General features: G+C 26.0%; 1 protein-coding gene across 2 annotated transcripts; it reads right to left on the bottom strand.

The window, feature by feature from the left end:
* Positions 1-35: 35 nt before the first annotated feature.
* On the bottom strand, positions 36-14,118 carry LOC126896593 (soluble guanylate cyclase 88E-like). 2 transcript variants are annotated; one of them, XM_050669522.1, is made up of 13 exons: positions 13,833-14,118; positions 7,945-8,120; positions 7,756-7,882; positions 7,113-7,291; positions 6,876-7,057; positions 6,434-6,557; positions 3,758-3,893; positions 3,252-3,378; positions 2,934-3,138; positions 2,602-2,881; positions 2,179-2,406; positions 1,862-2,116; positions 36-1,386 (listed from the first exon to the last, which is right to left on the bottom strand). In XM_050669522.1, exons 2-13 carry the CDS (start codon positions 8,110-8,112, stop codon positions 680-682), a joined length of 2,718 nt encoding a protein of 905 aa, XP_050525479.1. In that variant the 5' UTR covers positions 8,113-8,120; positions 13,833-14,118; the 3' UTR covers positions 36-679. The 2 variants fall into 2 exon arrangements, with proteins under 2 accessions (XP_050525479.1, XP_050525480.1); XM_050669523.1 differs by lacking the exon at positions 13,833-14,118 and having other exon boundaries at positions 7,756-7,875; positions 7,945-8,061.
* Positions 14,119-14,825: the final 707 nt, after the last annotated feature.

The following is a 14,825-nucleotide window of genomic DNA, read 5'->3' on the forward strand; positions in this document are numbered from 1 at the left end:
TTATTCCTTTTATACAAATTTCATAACTGAAGCTTACAAATTAGAAGCCAAATTAAGTATGAAAAACAAGTATTATATTTACATAACATTTTTAATTTTAAAACTTGTAAAAGTGTAATGTATAACACATACTTCTACGTTACTACATACTACATTACTACATTATCATATATGTAAATAACGTGAATTTGATTGTTTGAAAAAAAAAAAATATTCGAATTTCAATATTTGACGTCTTGATTCTACCCAATTATTTACAACTATGAGTTTTATTTACTTTTTAAATCATTTGTAACAATAATCTACAAACTAATTTATTTTACTAAATGTGTATTTTTTATTCCTGGAAACATTCATATCAAGTTTGAAACATTCAAAATATAAGTCGTATATTTTAGAGAATGCAAGCTTACAATGTAGATCTGTAAAATGTATTTCGATTTTACTTGTTACTAAATTAAAGTTTAATGAGTAAAAGGAAAAACACAAAGTATTGCTTACTAAAATTATTTTTCAAAATCAATATTCTAAAAATTTTAGTTAAAAAAAAGCATTGTATATCATGTTTTATTTTTGACTAGGAGTATATTACAACATTCTCTTAATAACATAAAGATTCTTATATTATTAAATATTATATATTTATATAGACTAAAACACAAAAATCAGTTTAAATACTTTACACTAAACGGCAAGAGTGTGATAACGATCGTTTTTTGGATGATTTCGGACGCCCTTTGAAAGTTATGCAGCACTGCGTTTGTCTGTCAAGGCTTGTTGTACTTGTAGCTGTTTCCATGTCACGTTTTTCGCAAATTTGGCCATCTGAAAAAGACGGTGCCATTCGTGTTCCCGCAGCATTTTCTCTTACTACAACAACTATTGCTGGAGATGGTACTTCTTCTACTAGAACTAGTTGTTGTTCGTCTTGTGATGTAGGAGATAAAATTGTCGGTAATGTTAAAGTTTCCTCAGTGTCATAATGGTTAAGTTCAACTAAATTTTGGTCATCTGAATCAAAACTGTCAACGCAACAATCAGATGATACATAATCGGCTACATGCACCAATATAGGATTAACTCTGGGAGCTGTTATTAAAGCTGGATGATCTAGTTTATTAATTAGTGATTCCTTGTTGCAAATAATATGTTCTTCTTTACGTGATTCAGGTGATGAAGGTGCTGTTTGAGATTCTCCACTTTCGCCTCTATTTCGTGTGTATCTATATCTTTGAACCACTACTGTATTCGAATCATTTATTATTGGAGTTTCCATTTTTTTTAGGAATCTCGAAAGTGGTGAAGAACTCCTTTTCATCAACGATAAACGTTCTAACTCTTTTTTTGAAACTATTGGAGTGCAACTTATCGAGTTTGACCTACATTCTAAAAAATGTTACATAAAATAGTTAATAGAAAAAAAACATTATCGTCTGAACTTCGATTATGAACTTTCATTAATTAGCAATTTATAAGTTTTCTGTTTACACAAACAAAAGGCTTTATGTATCCTTTTCAATGTTTATGTTTTTAATTAAAATTAATAGGCGTTTCAACTAAAAGCACACTAAAAAAATTATTGACTAATGGATGTTTGTACACGGTTATATAAAACTATGATTATTTGATTTAGTACTTTTTTTTTTTTAAATACCCCCGAAAACTTTATTTAATAGCTTATAACAGCTTTGATCTATATGGCTTTAAAGCAAAAAAATTGAAAGATTTCTAGACTACAATTTGCAATTCAATAAAATTGGTTTAATTCAATTTAAAATAATTAAAACCTGGGCATAAATATTTTTAAGTAAGAAAACAAAAGTAAATTAGTAGTATAAATAAAAAAATATTTTTTTCTAACCTCTATAGTATTCTTTAATAGGTGATTTAGATATTGAATGCCTAGCAACTTCTTGAAATGTTACAGGGGAATAAGTTCTGGTTCTTTCTTCAGCCATTTGAATGTTCATGTCGTTATTACGTTCAACAATATCAAAGACTGCATCTGCACTTTTTTCCCATTCTAATTCTGGTAAGTTTGTATTTCCTGGAGTTAAAACTCGACTTAAAGGAGGCCTACTTTCTCTATGCTCTAACCAATATGTTTTCATAGCACCTATTAAGAATAATAATTTTTTTTTAATCAAACGATTCATATTATTGTTTAAAATGTATTACCTTTTCCTTTAACATAAATTTCACCACGTTCTTTAACTGTGTAAGAGGATGATATTGAATCACGAGTAGTTTGCGATATATGTATTTTCATAGCTTCGCTGGTAGATTCCATTCGAGATGCAGTGTTAACTGAGTCCCCAAATAAACAATATCTGGGCATTTTTAATCCAACAATACCAGCTACTACAGCGCCAGAATGTACTCCTATGCGTATTTGCAAATGAGACCCTAATAAAATACAGTATAACTGAATAACATTAATAGCTAATTAAAATTAGCTAAATTGTAGATTTATATATTTTATGAAATATTTTCGTCATAATAAATTATCATCAATCAAACAATGCAATTTACTATTATTATTTAATTCATTTTTTTGTAGTTAGGACAGATATATAATATTGACTATGCAATAAATAATACCTGTAGAAGGGTCTTTGAGGTCTGTAATAGCATCAACCATGTCTAAAGCCATATCACAAACTTTCTCCGCGTGATTATCTTCAGTTAAAGGCGCACCCGATACCACCATGTATGCATCTCCAATAGTTTCAACCTTGTATACTTTATTCCTTTCAGTAAGTGTATCAAATATAGAGTACATTGCATTTAGCATTGATACAACTTCCATTGGCGTGATCCTACTGCAAATTTCAGTAAAGGTCACAATATCCGAAAAAAGTATTGACACACTATCAAACATCTAAAACAATATTTAAATGAAATTGTGAAATACTCCTTGAAAAACTTCTTACCTGACATGTATCTATAGGATTTTCTCCAGATCGCAATCGATCTGCCACCTGTTTTGGAATCATTTGATACAATAGTTCGTCAGTTCGTTTCATCTCCTCATCTAGCTTACGCATAGATTCTTCGAGCTTTTTAGATTTTAATTGTTCTTGATCGAGAGCGAGTTTAAGTTCAACCGACTGTTGTGTTCCTGCTAACATCAGATCTCTAACATATAACATAATAAGTTTTTTCTTATTCAATTAAAAATATTATTCATTTGGTCACTGAATGTATTTTAAGACTGTAATAGAGTAAAAACTTGATTTAGCTTATCGAACCTGCTAAAGTCATGCATGGAGAGGTCATTAATGTATAAACCAGTAGTCACTAAAGCATTGAGATCAGGCATCACTGGGGTACCAAGGTACATCATCATTTGCCAATTATCCATATAAATCATTTGTCCTAAACAGAAATTAAAATATTGTATTTAGTAAAAATATGTAATTATTATAAATATTTAACTTTAAGGTGAGGTAAATAACATAATTTTAATAACTAGTATTTTCCTAATAAACTCTTATTATTAGGGCTCTTAATTATATGCATTTATAATATTTGTTAAGTTATTCCGAAAACAACATCAGTCAGTACAAATTTTTATTAATTAACTTGAAAACTTAGTTATGTATTATAACCATGTAATGCGAGTTAATCCCCCACAAAATAAATAATATTTCTACACTGAAACAAAGTTACACCTTGGGACCATTCAAAGTAGCTTAACTTAAATGTGTAAATGTATATTACTTCGTTTACTACTTATTATCTTATTGTAAATTACCTTTAAGTCGAAGTTTATTTTCTTCTGGTGAAAAATAAGATTCATCACTCAAAATGACATGTCTTTCTGAAGGTCGATTAGCTAATACTGATTGAACAGTAACTAACTCAAATATGTTGTTAGTACGATTTAAAATCTACAAATTTTAAGAAATAAGTAACAAATTTCCAAAAATAAATTTTCGAATAATATAAAAAAAATAGTTAAAAAATAATTATTGTATAACAGTTGGCAAAAAATAATATACAGTTTGTCATACCCACTCAAAAAATATAAAAATTTGAAAAATAATTTTGTTCTTTTAACTATACATACTCCTTGTTTATACATTTTAGTATTATCACACCATACACCTTGTGATGTCAACTTAATTTCTTTAAATAGAAATACACATATTTAATTATGTAGATTGAAAAATAATAAATAAGTAAATTAAGAAAATGACGGAAATATAACAACTTTTGGACTAGTATTTAGAAGTTATGATGAATTAAAATAATAAACCATGAGACAGTCGAAAGAGCAACTATTTACATTATTAGATAAAAATAAAAAATATATTTATTGTAGTAGTCCAAAGCTATAAAATTATTTTAATAAAAAAGTAACGCAAAATATTCGCCAGATAGAAAGTTATAGGTTACTATAAATGTATAAAAATATCTCCACCCATTCATCACCACCAGTCGTAAATTTAACTAATTACTTCCAATATACTGGTCCTAAAGTTGTTATCGACCCGTCATTTTCTTAAATAGAAAATTATTATCTTCTATTAAATCAGTTATTTAAATATGTATGTAACCATTAAAAAAAATAAAGTTGACCCTCTTGTAAGGTATAATGTATGATAATAAGAAGTAATAAATAACTGATAAATCAATAAATATATGTAAAAAAAATGTTTTTTTTTAATATAATATTTACTTTACGAGTAATTAATTGAATTATGACAAACAGAATACTCTGTATAACCAATGATTGAATAAACTATTTTAAAGTGTTTTTATATAATGGCTAATTTTAAAAATAAACAAAAACGTTTTACGTATCCATTTATCCTCATTATAAATATTGATTAATTGTTCTACATTAATAAAATATCTTTATAATTTAGAATGATTCCAAATTTCATCGATTATTTTTAATTATAAAGATTAGTGATATGAAAGTTCCACAATATTCTTTATTGAAATATTTTCAGGAATGTTTTGAAATATACTCTAAAAACGAAAATATTAATTTTAACTTGTTTTAATTTAAAAAATATGGCAAAATGGGCATTAATACAGAATTGGTCACTTTCAAATTTATTTATATAATTTCAGATAATTTGAGCAAATAAACATTGATATTTTGAGTAATTCGACTAAAATTTAACCAATTATCCAATTTTATAAGTATGAGTATACAAAGGCTTTAGAGTAATATTTAGAAGTAACGAAATTTATACTCCACAGTCAAATTGTGCCCTTTTTAGAGTAATAACATGGGATTTTTTTCGACTTAGAATTTTTCGATTACAACTATATTAAAATTTTTTTATGGGGGTTACTATTTTTACTCTTTGCAAACAAATAAATCATAAAGAAATCATAAAAGTTTAAAAATTAAAGAAGGCATAAAAATGCAAAAATATTAAAAAGTCATAAAAATTCAAAACATTGAGAAGCAATAGAAATAAAATAATATTAGTTTTACGAAGCCACAGAATTATTTTTCGAGTCAAATGTTTTTTAGAGAATTTTTAATGAATTTGTTCTTATGTGACAAATTAAACAAGTAAAAGATGATTATATTTTCATCATAAATTTTCAATAATTATTTGTTTAAAAACTTTTTTATATGCTTAATTAACTGCAATAGTATGTACCCAGAATTTATTAAAATGAGATGTATATCAACAATGATATGGTGTTTCTGGAAATTTTCTATTGTATAGAATGATCGGTTTATCATATATCTCTTGATTTCTCTCAAAAAGAAACAATATTGAAAACAAATTTTGCTTTTTTTTATTTACGTATATTTCTTGATTTATCAGCTAATAATTACTTTTTAGAATTATCCCATATAACTTATAGGAGACAACCTTATTTTTTTAAATGTAACGTACATAATTAACTAGCTTATTTAGTAGATAATGATCTTATTAAAAACAATAACGGGTCGATAACAAATTTTGAATTAGTATTTCAAAAGTTATTAACAATTTAAATTTATGACTGGTGGCGAGGAGTGTTTGTTATAGCTCATAATTTCCAGGCCGTACTCTTACTTCTAATCAGGTAAAAAAATTTTAATAACTTCCGATGTGTTGGATCAAAAGTTATTATCGACTTTATTATTTATTAAGTTAATATCCCTATAAGTTTAAAGGGATTCTAAATAATTTTTTCAACTCATAAATCAAGAAATATACATAACTAAAAAAAGTAAATTAATTTTTTCAATATTATAGTTATTTTGCAAGTATACGAGTATTTTATTAGAAACTCATAAGACACAATGTGTATATAAAAATTTTAAGACTCAAATTTTCATTGTATATTATAATCACCTGTTTTAAAATATAAATCTTTTAAATTATATTTTTGATCATCCCGAAAAACTGCGAAAGCTAAGTTATGTACTACTGCAATATGAATTACGCTATATTAAGTATGAAATAGTTACCGTTTGAAACTTAAATGCTATTAAAGGCCTGACTAAATCAAACCAATTTGTAATTTGTTTCCCAACTAAATTTGGTAGGATAACCATAAGTGAATTACCAATACTTTGAACAATCATGTTTGAACTGTTAAAAATGAAAAAAATTAGTAAACAATAAAGGTAATTAAAAATATATGTATGTATACAAGGTGTCCCGCAATAATAGTTTAAATTAATTAAGATGCAATTTTAATGAATTTAAAGAAGTAATCAAATACTAATTAAAATAAAAATGATAGTAGTGGATCTAAACGTTGAGAATCTTCGTTGTTTTTGTTAAGGACACTATGTTAATTTTTTAACTTTTTTATCACATTAGATTGAGGTAATGTCAAGTGATTAGTTTAAACTATTTATAACAAGTGAAATAACATAAATTTTACGTCTGTTATTTGTCATGAACCTGAACACAATGCAAAATGGAAATATTTCAAACAGCACCGATGCACTTATTGGTAAATGTTTTTCTTCTCTTGTCATTGTCATTGATGCTAAAGTAAATGCTCTGTTGTCGAATTTCAATTGAAATGTCACATGCACCGTATCCATTAATATCTCTTCACGAACTAATTCAATCCGCATTTCCTATGTATTAACAACATTATATAATATTTTATATAAAAAATCAAAAAATTGGTACCTTATGATAAAAATGTCGAGCCACTTCTTTGATTTGTCCCATTGTGTAATAAACAAATCCTCGACGTTTACTTCTATAATGTAATGTTAACCCTTGCCTGGATTCATTTTCACAGATGAATGAAGGTGCTTGCATTCTTGGATATGAAAATTTCAAATATTCGTGCAAATTATCCAAACCTATATGAACAACAAATAGGATTATTATTTACTATTAACATTAAAAATATCTCTAAAAGTAAAAATATAATGTCCCAACAATTAATTAAAAACCAATATATTCATTATTTTAGTAAGTTCAATTTCAGTAACAAGTTAAGAGGGAGTACTTAAGTCAACAATTCTCCATACTATCCAAATGATTCGTGTTGAAAATATAATTTTTTTTCAAAATTATAAGTACATGAAATAATTTATTCATAATTGTAATATTTATTATATCGATGGTTCATTTTGTACCAAATTTAAGAAATTAAGAAAAATAACAAAATCCCGAAGATACTAGTGTTTTAAAGAAACAGAACTTTTTGAATATGTTTTTATTAATAGTAGGTAAACTCTGTGTTAATAACATCTTACTTTATTTAAGTTGTAAAGAAAGTGTGCGTATTAAATATCTATTGAATTATAATTAAAATATTTACCGTTTAAAAAATCTCTCATATGTCTGCCCAATACAGATAGCACTCTATCATAGCCGTACTGACCAACAAAACTCACAAAATGCACTCCCATTTGTTCAAAAAATTCTTTTTCAGTAATACCTAAAGCCTCAAAAAAAAAAAAATATATATATAAATTTTCAAATCCATTAGCACACTAATTTATCTTACTTCTTGTGATTTTTTTGCTAATCTAGGTATTAAAGTTTCACAGTATACTTGATGAACACTAAAACTTGGTTGTTCAACATTGGCCATTCTCCGGATTTCTTCCCACCTATCTTCTCCATATATTTTTTTTATATACTCCGACAAATTTTCTAGTAGTAAGCCATACATATTTAATCCTAAAAAATAAATTTAATTTTTAATTTATTAAAAGTAAAATTTGTTAAGTTAAAGTTAATTTCCTAAAAATATCACTTATAGTATCAAAATTATTGCATTCGATTTTCTTTAATATTTATCTTCATGTACATTTATATCCATTCAGTTAATAATTTAATTTTTATCCCTTGAAAAGGTTTACAAAATATTCATCATTACACTTTTAATCTCGGTAACGAGTTTTTGTATAGATTTGAATAAACTCTTAAAATAAATTTATTATAAAAAGAATGTATAAAAAAATTCAATATTGTTTAAAACCTATTAATGTCTTAAAAATAAAAATTTTAGTTGATGCAATATTTTGAAAGAGTTTTAATTTGTTCATATATTTACTTTTGAATAAAAACATCTGATTTAAGATTTTCCAAGAAAATTGTATGGATATGTAATGTAAAATGAAAAAATCAAAAGTAGAGGACTTTTTCAATGAAAAAAATTCTATATTAATTAATATTTTAATTTCTCAATATTAAAATAAAGAATATTTGTTCTCTTGAAAATATTCCATTATAATAATATGAAAATATTTATAATTAACTAACACAAAGATTTAAATGATATTATATTAAAAAATGTGGCTTAATAATGGATTTCATTTAGATATTTTCTTTGTTAGAAAAACAACTGACAACAATTTATTACAACCACATTTTTTAGATAGTAATTTAAAAATTAATGTAATCAAAAAGGTACATTTTTATAACAAATATAATTTTTAATGAGTACGTATTGTACTACACATTTTAATCAAATATTAAGTATAGTCTTAAAATTTTAGATTTAAATAAATTAATAAAGTGTTTAGAGTATTATTAGTGTGATGGTGTCACGTTTTCATAATCGTGAGAATTATTTTAATAAAATACAGACAGCACATCCGCTGCCTGACACTGATGAATTAACAAATAATATTTATTGCCAAATCGGCAATAAGTGTAATTATTATAAAAACCCAATAGACCTGACCATCGTGGTCAGTCGACTCCAGTGCCTTGTGTCATTCATCAGTCTCAGTACTCGGTTGTCGCTGTCCGGCTTACTGTTTAAAGTAAAGTCTTTGTTTATTCCTTTTCTAACCTATATACTCTTTTCCTCGACATTTCAGAGTATTTGTGTCTTGCACTTCGTCTGCACCTCATACCTAGGTGTTACTCTTATTCTCCCTTCCTATAACAACAGCCTTTCGACACCCACAGCTAACCCGGAGTGTCAGCCGAGCACGGTGACTGCTGTACGACAACACGCACGTGAATACCTAGACAGCAGGCACCACCTCCTCATATTCATCTTCGTACACACACTTGCACACATTTTTCCCTTTGACTTTTTACTGTGTTACGACATTAGTATAAAGAACTTAAAGTTTGCAATACAAATTCGGATCGAGTAACATTTATATCCGTAAAGCATATCGTATTTAGTGAATTCCACAGTTTTATTTTATTGTGGCTTAAAAGAAAAACTTGTGATTGCTAATGTAATAATTATTAAAACGGTGCACGCATTTTCACCTACAAAAGCCATTTTACTCAAATTTTAATCACGATTTACTTTCTTTTGTTATATTGTCGCAAAAAAATGCACATTATTTTTTCTTATTCAGAGTATAAAACTTATTATTTTCGTTTATTGTTATCAAATGAGGGCACATTAAAACTTACAATATACGTGACACTCGCAATGCGTTCAACGGACAAACATGTACTATAAGCAACAAGTAAGTGAACATTTAAATTGAATTTATGTTAAGGCTTAACACGCTAAAGCTTAGAAAATAAATAGTCATTACCCTGTCAATTAATATATTTTCCATTTTAGAAATCGTTCACATAATATACGAGAAAATACAAATAGTAATTAATTTTAAAAATAAAAATAAATACTGATTATGGAAAAAGTTCACTCAGCTTTATTATTATAAATGTCGTTATCGGCTTTGCATTATGCAAAAATTGTGGTTTCAAATTAATGGATATAATCACAAAAACTGTGGGTGGAAACGTTTATGCCATAATTTATTTTTTCATCGTAACTTACAATACTATTTTCATTTTATAAAAATGAATTACATTATTTAAATATTTCGTAATGTATTATATGAACTGATTTATAAAAGCGTAGCGCTTAAGTAGTTTTTTTAAATTTTTATCGAATTATATACTAAGTCTGTTTCCTACCTAACAGTGACAAAATAACTTAGTGATATTTAAAGTAATGTGAAAATTGTTTATAATGAGTTTCTTCTTTGAGTATACATGATTGTTCATTGGTTTATGAGAATGAATGTATAAACTTAGATAAAAAAAAAAACTCCCCTGAATTTTTTCATTGACTATAATGAAAGGGATAATTTAATAATATGAGACTACTCTGTGTAAGTTTATTGTATTCTTTAACCAATTAACCTTTAATTCAATTTACGACCACCATAAAGTATACCGTCTTTATCTAAGCTTTCAATAGAATAATTTTCATTCCTCTTTTTCTTTTAAAAAGCTTCAGAGAGATTTTATTTGTAACATAATTAATTGAACACGAATCAATATAATACACTAGAATAATTGAAATACAGATATTTTTTTAATTTCATGTAGTTTTAGTAACTTATTGAAACTAGTTGATTTTACTCTAAATAAATATTTTATTTTACTACAGACAAAATAACTTTATTCAAACGCTAAACTCAGATAGTTACAAATTAGTTTAATTTGCTTTTATTTAATTATATACTTCAACTCAGTGTGATTTCAATTGGATTTGACCTTTAAAATTACAAGACGAAATTTCAAAATGTACAACTGCTAAAATTGATAAACAAAGTTAAATAATGACTTGGAAAGTATGTCGGTAAATGGACACTACCATTATGAAATACTTTTTAGCTTATTAGTATAATACTTTCAATACCTTATTATATAAAGATATATTTTCAAAAAATGAGCTACTTTTTTAAAATCTATGTATATTTTAGAATATGCTACACCAACACCTCTGATGTATACATGTTGTGTCTATTTCACGTCTATTTGTATGATTGAAAATAATTCGATATGTGAAGTAGAAGAATTTAGTAGTCTAATGGAATGGCTCGACTCCATTATAACGTATAATATGTAAAACATATGAATAATTGCACGGTCTAATCCTCTACTGTTTTTATGTCTACAGTTAAAACGTCCAATTTGTTTGTTTCAGTTTGCTTATTTGTTATTTGGTCTATGTCACATGCAATAACAATCTTTGGGCCAATATTTAAAAAGTTATTAACGTTTTTATACCTACGCGAGAAGAGGAGTAGGAGGCTGAGAATTGTTTAGTGATAAAAATAGCCCATGTCTTACCACTGTTCACTATTTAAAATTATTAATAATTTTAGAAATATTGGTCTAAATATTGGTATCGACAAGTCGATTTATTAATGAGATCATTATCCAATTAATAAGCTGGATAATTATGTATGTTACCTTTTGAAACAATAAAATGGACACTTTTATAAAGTATAAAGAGTGAATATTTAAAATACCTAATGATTCATAGATAGTTTACGCGACAGTCGTGTAATAGTAAACATTATTTTTTGTAGACTTTTTATTTAACAGACAATCTTTTGATAATCTAAATTGATAAACTCAAAATAATCAATAACTAAATAAATATATTTTTTCTTGTTTTAGAGGTTAACATTTTAAAATAATTCTATAAATTTAAAATAAACTGAATAATCATTTGTTAGAAGGGACCAACAGCATTTTTTACCAAGCAAATTTTTGTTATATTATTAATTTTATAATACATATATTAATATGTATAAGTTCGTTATTTTTTGGAAGAAATGTTTTTTTATGTGTATTATATAATTTTCAAGTATACTTAACATGCATATGTCAATCATAAAAAAAAAGTTCTATTGTCTCTCCTAAAAAATAAGAAAAGTGGACATAAGTTTTTTTTTTAACGAATGTCTATTAACTGTACTACTATGTATTTATTAAAAATGACTGTTCTCGTGTATATACACATTATCTTAATTCAAATTTTAAAGTAACTACAATTTTCGAGGTGTAAGATGTAATATAAATATAATAAATAAATTGAGTATGAAATAATTGAACTAAAAAATGTTTTATTTTATTGGTTGGGCAAACGAGTAAAAATGTTGCTTTTACTAATTCATTATAAAACTGTTAACAGTAATATTTTTAGTCTTCGACAGAAAAATAAAATTCTAATCACGTCAATGTTGCGTCTCCGGACGACCTTCTTTAATAAACCTCAAATACCTTTTGATGTCTCCTAACACACTTGTTTATGTTTTGGCAATGAACAAAGCAATCATGTTAACACCTTACCAATTGTCTATGGACGTGATGAATTTATTACTACGATTATGAATGCAACTTTATCGATTAAACATTGATTGGATGTCAACATAAACATTATGTCCATAATATTATTTATATAACACGTAGTTAAAAATAAGTTAATTTCCAACTCGGAACAATCTAACACCTTGTTAACGAATAAAAATTTTTCTTAGAAATTATAATGTAATGTATAAAATGTAAAATAATAATTTTTTTTTTTACATTTTAATTGTAAAATTATTTCATATGAGTCGAAATATTTGTAATAAATTCAATTTTATAGTTTTAGTTTGTTAAAAAGTAACTTTCATAATTTAAAGCAAGAAAAATGTTGCAATATTTTAAGATGAATCAAATCAAAATATTTACTTATACTATTACGGATAAAAATATTTCAAACTAAATTCGCTTTTTTAAAAAAATGTTAACGTTCACAATGTAATTTTATGTTACTAATTATAAGACAAATAATTTTATTTGAATCATTAATCAAAGTTGGTATAGAGTCTAAATGATATTCAATTCTTTATAAATATTTTTAGTTGTTGTAAATAATATTTCAATAGTTTCAGAGAACAGAAATTATTTATTTTTGGAATAATTTTTTAAAAACCACAGTTTTAACAATGCTACGTATATCGCGTGAGTTCTCGCCGTTGAAACTGATAAACAAGTATGGGGTAAATATCTTGACAGTAGACAGAAAGAAAATCTTTAACAAAAAATTCATCAATGATAAATACAGTATCATTTCTTTTTGCGTAAATTGACCAACTTACTTTTTCTCGGGTTCTATATTTAAAGTATTTTTAAGTACATATTTTATTTTGAATAAACATTATTATTCACACTAAATTTTTAATGTTTAATGTGCATTCAAGCTAGCTAAACAAAAGGATGTAAACTTATGTCGTTTGAAAGCATAATAAAACATTTATCTTTATATGAAATGGATAAACCAGAGTTTAACTGAAAACTTGCAAGCCAATTAAAGTAACACTACAATACATTTATTGGCATTTTATTAGTCAAGTGGAGTAATTTAATTTCTCCAATAAAATAAAAATATTTACTCATAGTATTATTATTTTTAATTTTTCTTTATTTTGTGTTTATACTCATTCTTTATAATTTATTATTATTTAATCATTTAACTTGGAAATACTTAAAAAACACGTCCGTGTTTAAATAAAGGTATAAATTGTTTTTTAAATTTATTATATTATACTCAATAAAATCATAAATTTTAATTTATATTTTGATTTGAATAACGTGATATACAAGTACCATTAAGATATTACTCACTTTTATTTAGCTCCTTTTGTTTTGATATATTCGATTTTTTAAAGTTTTTTTAAAAGGTGACTTGTTTTTAATTCAATTTATAGACGGCGACGTCGTCGCCATTGATTGTGCACATGGTTAAGTTTGCGGAAGATGGTGGCGATTCGAATCATATTACAAAAAATATCCTCTTCAGACAATTAATAACGGTCATTACTATTAGCTGAAGAGCGTTAGAAGACACGACCGTCATTGGGATAAGCGCGACAACCATTGAGTCCGCCGGTAGTAGTCTCTCACATAAATTCATAGTTGGAATGGATGTCACTCGTCAGGAGCATAGTGCGGTCAACACTAACGCTACCGTTGTGTATGTAAGTACGACGCTCACTCCATTGGACGGCAGTATTAAGTTTATCACAATTACATTTTAGGCGAATTTAATAAAAACAGAAGTCAACAAAATCCAAAAAGAAGAAAAATGTTTAGTAAATTTTGAAATTGTAAACATAAAAAGTTAATTACAGTAGAGATCCAGAAAAGTGTAGCTGAGATATTTTTTAGATAAATATTTATTGATATCTAATAGTGATTAAAATCACCGTCGTAAAACGCTTCAATGCGTTTTAAATAAGACATATTAAAAAAAAAAAAACTAACATATCTGTCAAAAACTACTTGGCTTTTTACTGAAGACGTTGATTAATTACATAGGACAAGTCACTAGGACGTTTTAATTTTTAACGTAATACATCAAAAAAGCTTTACTTTTAAATGATATCAGTGTTCCGTTACTATGCAATAATTACAAAATTAACCATTTTTCTAGAAATTTTATCATTTTTTTCTATAATAACTCCTAAAAATAGTGATTTCGGATAGTTTTCCTTTTTACAATATAATTTCCTATGGTATCAAATATTAGTCCATGTTATGTGAAGATCCCAAGTAAACATTATCCTTTTACGTTATTTACTGGTAACAGTACACGATTTTTTTTCCATGGAGAATAAT

The sequence above is a fragment of the Daktulosphaira vitifoliae genome, unplaced genomic scaffold, assembly GCF_025091365.1.
Source record: "Daktulosphaira vitifoliae isolate Bord-2020 unplaced genomic scaffold, ASM2509136v1 Scaffold_1, whole genome shotgun sequence".
Classification (NCBI taxonomy): Eukaryota; Metazoa; Arthropoda; class Insecta; order Hemiptera; family Phylloxeridae; genus Daktulosphaira; species Daktulosphaira vitifoliae.

Coding starts and splice junctions, on each gene's coding strand:
- LOC126896593 (XM_050669522.1), bottom strand. CDS start 8,112: ATGTATGGCTTACTACTAGAAAATTTGTCGGAGTATATAAAAAAAATA. Junction 7,292..7,755: donor TATGAGAGATTTTTTAAACG/GTAAATATTTTA, acceptor TTGTTCATATAG/GTTTGGATAATTTGCACGAA. Junction 2,407..2,601: donor CCTCAAAGACCCTTCTACAG/GTATTATTTATT, acceptor GTATTTTATTAG/GGTCTCATTTGCAAATACGC.